At 38.7% G+C, this 5,866-nt stretch overlaps 1 protein-coding gene across 1 annotated transcript; it reads right to left on the bottom strand.

Annotated features, from left to right (window-relative positions):
- Positions 1 to 234: 234 nt before the first annotated feature.
- Positions 235 to 4,604, bottom strand: SLC25A51 (solute carrier family 25 member 51). Its single transcript, XM_019516810.1, has 2 exons — positions 4,449 to 4,604; positions 235 to 3,105 (listed from the first exon to the last, which is right to left on the bottom strand). The coding sequence occupies exon 2, from the start codon at positions 3,066 to 3,068 to the stop codon at positions 2,190 to 2,192; it is 879 nt and encodes a 292-aa protein (XP_019372355.1). The 5' UTR covers positions 3,069 to 3,105; positions 4,449 to 4,604; the 3' UTR covers positions 235 to 2,189.
- Positions 4,605 to 5,866: the final 1,262 nt, after the last annotated feature.

The following is a 5,866-nucleotide window of genomic DNA, read 5'->3' as shown; positions in this document are numbered from 1 at the left end:
AGGAGATAAAACAGAAAGCAGAGCGAAAGGTCAGGCAGAGAAAGGTGGTCAGAGTGGCACTCGGGGAAGGTGCAGAGCTCATTTGTGGCACACCTGCCAAAAAAGTTTAGTTAAAACATGTTAACTGACACTAACAAAGCAGCAACTAATTTCTTTCTTCAACTTGGGTTCACTTTTCAGACAAGAACAAACATAGCTAGGAAGAGGCATAATTTATCCATCACTCGAGAAAACCAGGATTTATTTTTGTTTTATTCCATCAAGGATAGGTTACAAAAAAAAAATACTGGTAAAATCAGATTCTACCAGTAAGAAACATTCAACAGATGTTTAAATGCAAATGCTCACAACATTCAAAATATCAAAGAAATCTGTTTTGTTTGTGCTTGGCTATTCGGGTGTGAAATTAAGTACTATATGATTATGAAGAAAATGGACGTACTGTTTGAGGTCAATCACTGGGGACGGTTATATCAAATGAACAATTGAAATGAGGTAAAAAATGAGTCATAAAGCATCTGAAAGCTTAAATAAAGTTAAATGAAGAAAAAGTGTTATTAACTCAAAACATATGGAAAAATCCATACAGACCAGTTTCTGAAAGCTTTCTTGCACATCGCAAATATGAAAATGTTATGAATGTCGTGTTAAAAAATAAATAAAAAAAAATCTGTCACTTTTGATAAAGATGACCACTAGTTTTATAGTCATATTTACTTTCTTGCTCAGTCTTGTTTCCTTTCTCCAAGACTTTAAAGTCTTCTCTATCTGAATACCAAGTCTACAGACAACACTTCTAATGTTTACACGAGTGTATGTCAACATGATTAAATGACCACAGAAGCCTCAAGTGATACCCAGAAAGGCTTCTTCAAACATTGCCTCCTTCCTATTAGGTGCCTTTATGGTCCTCTTCACCATAATTTGAGCACCTCTTTTACTACTCTAATATACCCTGCATCCTGCATAAGGCAATAGTTATACCCAGAAATTTCACTTCTGTTGATGCCGATGTATACTCCAGTTTTACAGCACTGTTCACAATACACATGACAGATAGTACAGCAAATTTTGGCTAAAAATACCAGAGAGAGATCAATCATGCCAGTCCCAGATAAAATGCACAAAAAATATCTGCAAAAGGACATAAGATATTTTAATAAAAAAACTGTTTACAAAGTAATTTGCAAACCATGGAAGTTGTACTATTTCTGTAAGTGTTTATGTTACAGAAGCCATGTCTTTTTTCTGGCACCATACCCGTTTCCAAAAGAAACTAAGCAGTATAAAAAGGCAAAAAAAACCAACCCCAAAACAAAACCAGACAATCCACAAGTGTTCTATATTCCCAAATACATGATATTTTACACAGGAAGGTCACTTTAAAGCTTTAGATAAATTACTGCCTCGTTCCTCTCACCATTTCTTTTTCACACAGACACATACGACCATATGCTGTATTTGGCCAATTTAAACTGATATTGAAAACTGATATTCACTGCTAACCTTAGGTAGCTTGACAAGTTGACATTCTTATTAAAAACACTAAGCAAAAACCAATTGGCAAATATTCACATAGGCTTTATTGAATCTTAAGGTTTAAAATGAGAGAGAACCACTCGCATTAGAAGTTGGCAGTCTGGTTTCAAACAGTAAAGACATTTTGGAAACCCAAAATAGCGTGGGAGTTTGGAGTCCTCTTACAGCATCCCTTTGAAGTTTATCAAGCAGGAACAATAGCTTGTCTAAGTATCCCTGACTTTCATATTGCACAATAAAGCATATTTTTGATCACCAGGAGTGTTAAAAGTTGTGGGGGGTGATCTGGAGTAAGCTGCTAGACCAGACAAATAGCAGGCAAAATGTTTAATTTAGTTTCAAGTACATGTAAATTTATCTTCCAACATCCAAGTAATTCAAGAATGCATTTCAGCAAACTTGTTTTTCTTAGATTAAAATCTAGACATATTGCCAACAATCCTCCCACCTTTAAAGCTAAGCAGGCACTAGTAAAATCGCTTATCTCCCTACTGAAGTATAAGCACCATTTTGCAAATAAACTCTCCAGATTTCATGGTGCTCAACGTTATTCATGGAAAAGTTCCATTTAACCAATGGCTCCCAGGAAATAAGCGACTTCAGTGTGCCAATACCCAACAGCAGAGGGACTTCATAGAAGAATTTTTTTGTTATAACAACTTTAGTAAAAGTTCGTATGTCGCATTGATTATGCCCCAAGATAAGATGGAGCGATAATAATTGAGATGGGCTCCTCTGAAAAGATGAGTCAGTTTTCTATCACGTTCCAGCCATATCTTCATGAATACTGTTGGGAAAGACTGAAATTCCCCACCAATTTGTGACTGCATGCGAGCTTTTACAACATTCATTGGGAAAAATAAGAACCCCAGCATGGCACCCAACAGTCCTCCACAAATGAAATCATTGAACAAATGAGTACTGTAAGTAGATGCTTCAGGTAGACATTGCTTGATAGGTCCCCGCAAGCCAAAGAAGAGTGCATTACTAGGCCCATTTCGGAGCAGAATAGGTATCAAACCCCGATAATATTCCCTAATCCCATAATCTTTTAGTACCTTGAAAGCCTGGAAAGTGTTTGTAAATCTGTCATGATGTTTGTAGTCCTGAAGCAATGTCTGGACCCGCTCAAAGGGTGTAAGAGCAGCTTCTGTGGTCCCTGCAAGCACAGCTGCCACACTGCAAGTCACAAGTTCAGGTGCACTTGTGTGTCTCTGGAGCAGAGAGGAGAAATCCTGATACAAGCCAAACATCAGTGCCAGAGTTGTAGTTTTTTGCATTAACGGTGGAAGGATTCCGCGGTACAGATTTCGAAAGCCATCTTTTCGTAGCTGACATACTGCATCCCTTGTTCTCACTCCATACAGCTGCTGTCGAAAAAGGACTTTCTGGATGGGAAAGGTAATTGCTATATTGGTGAAAGCTGCACAATATCCACAGAAGTAATATTTCCCCGAGCTAACTTTTGCCATGTGATGACTTCTATTTTGCTTTGAATTTGTCAGGATAAGATCTTTTGAATCCATCATACTTCTCTTTCTTTCTTCATATCAGCAGTCTCCTTTCCTACACCAGAAAGGGAAAGAACATGAATCAACCTACACAAAACTCAGTATCTTATTTTTGTATGGAAATCCTTTGCAGACTCATGGTCCCAACTCTTGCAGCAATTCCATCAAATTCAGTGGAAGACAGTGATAAATATCACATCTAGTCAGTCACACAAGCAAAAGTGATTTCTGTGGCTACATTACAGATCTTCAAGAACATATGAGGAAAGGAAACAATTTGTATATTTTTGTTGATAGAATTTAAAAAGAAGTATATAAAAATACATTTTAAAGCTACATACCATATTTAGTACCATGTTGAAGTCAAATTTATAAATAAGAGTTAAAAAATTCAAACATTAAGGTTTTCACATTGCATATTAGGAATTTTGAAAACTGGTCATTATAATATGTGCAATAAGGTCAGGCAAACCTACATATTTTGATTTTTTTTTTAACTCATTCCCCTGCATTTAAATTCTCAAGCAACACTGTACTGAGGAACAACTCACACTATTGACTTTTTTTTGTTTGTTTTAACCATTTAGACTAATCTTTTTGCTGTCTCTGTGACAGACCCAGTGTGGATTTAAAAATATATATATATTTTAAATTGTTTTTCCCGTTAAAATTAATTAAAACAATTTTTTTTAATTTAATATCATAACCCATATTGACAACTCATCTTACCACACTCTACTATGTTATGGTAGTGTTAGAGTGATGGAGCTGTGATGGTCCAGGAATTATGCAAAAGGGAAGGAATTTTTTGGGCGATATTTTTATTGGACCACCTGCATGGTTAGACAAGTCTGCAAATGCAAGATGGCCACATTTGATACTTTTCATTCAAAAGCTTATCTAATTTAATCCCACCTATACAGCTGGCCCAATTAAAGAGATCATTCAAAAAACATTGCTCCACACTACTAATCATTTACAATTCCATCAAAATAATACTCAGTCATTACATGCCTTCTGCTGAAGTTTTAAAGATAGACAAACTACCAAACAGGAGCAGGTCACTGGAAAAGTATGCAGAACTAGCAAAAAAAATCTCAGTGCAGGAAGCTGAGCTCTATTTGTGCTACAATTCTAAACCTGAAATGTTCTAAAATCCTGGAAGATCTGGTGATCAGAAGCAGTCGGCTTATTTCATTACCTACAGCTCATATTTCCTTTGTCTGAGAAAATAATTGAGTTTAAAAAACAAATTATGTACCAATAAACATTTTCTTACCCAGTATATTAACATAATTTATATTTAACTAGTGAGAACAATTTTAAAGTGCTGGTTTTCTGAGATTTCTATCAAAAACAGCTTGACATGAGGCATAAATTTAAAAAAAATCATCTCACACAGGGCTGTCAAAAATGATGAATGTGTTGGAAGTGCAAGTTCTTAAAGCTGCTGGTGGGTGGACTCCTGCCCCGGGAGGGAGCAGCAGGGTGCTAAAGTTGCAGGTAGGTTCAGGCTTCCATGCTGGTCACAGCCCTGGGAGGGAGAGAGGGAGAGAGAGGTGTGGCCTTTGACAGATCACCAAAAGCCATTCAGTGGCCCACCAACCCAAATTATTGCCCACTCCAGCCTAGAGTAGTGGAAGAACAAGTTAAGGACTGCTTAGAGAAGCTAGATGCTTTCAAGTCAGCAGAGCTAGACTGGATACACCCCAGGGCAGGGGTTGGCAACTTACAGCCCACAGGCTGCCTCCTGCCATGAACAGACTGGATTTGACCTGCAGAGGGCTCAGGGAGTCATAGTTAGTAGGGTTGGAAGGGATCTGAGCAGATCCTGAAGTCCAACCCCCTGCCATGGCAGGAAAGAGTACTGGGGTCAAATGACCCCGGCAAGGTGATTGTCAAGCCTTGTCTTAAAGACCCCCAGGGTAGGAGCCAGCACCACTTCGCTTGGAAGTTCGTTTCAGATCTTAGCCGCCCTAACCATGAAGTAGCGCCTCCTGATGTCTAGTCTGAATTTACCCTCTGCCAGCTTGTGACCGTTATTTCTAGTCACTCCTGGTAGTGCTCGGGGGAACAGGGACTCCCAGTGCCTGCTGGTCCCCTGACTAGTTTGTAACAGGCCACTAGATCCCTCCTCAGCCTTCTCTGCAGCCAGCACCAGCCCTCCCCCTCTCCCCCTTCCCCATTCACCACCCCTGCCCCCCATTCCAAGAATGCATGACTTCCTGTCCTTTTCTCTGCTTGCAAGTAAGTTGCAGGGGTTGCAGTGAGCCACCATTTATCTCCATTTCCGCAAATATCATGCAATTGTGAATTCAGGAGGTCCCTAGTTATGTCAACATATAGGCTCTATAAACCAACATGCCTATTCCTACAAAGAGGCACAAGCTAACAACAAAAGACACCCCCATAATATGCACCAGTATAATTGCATCAATACTAGGGATTATACCACTGAACTAGTTCAATGGAAAAAAAAAAAGTCACACCTATAATCAAAACAGTTAGATGGTAAACTGGTATAAGTACCAGGTCTAGACAAAGCCTTAGGCAACTAACTGCCAAACGCACCATCAGCAGCAATCTGTAGACCAGCAGCCACTTTCATTTTCATTCTCTATTGAAAAAAATTAAGGAGCCAAACTTAAGTTTGTGCAAACTGTAAATCTGTACCTACAAAGGAGACAGAGCCACACAGTAGACAGCAATTTTTAGAATCTCCACTTAATCCACAGTGTCCTCTTCAAGGTTTAATAAAGCATCCAATTTGTCTTTCAAGCACTATGATTAACACAGCAAGGTCTTAAGAGGAAATG

This window comes from Gavialis gangeticus, unplaced genomic scaffold (assembly GCF_001723915.1).
Source record: "Gavialis gangeticus isolate Ggan-Ray unplaced genomic scaffold, GavGan_comp1, whole genome shotgun sequence".
NCBI classification, from domain to species: domain Eukaryota; kingdom Metazoa; phylum Chordata; order Crocodylia; family Gavialidae; genus Gavialis; species Gavialis gangeticus.
Note: the sequence above shows the minus strand (reverse complement) of the source record. Positions and strands in the feature narration are given on the sequence as shown.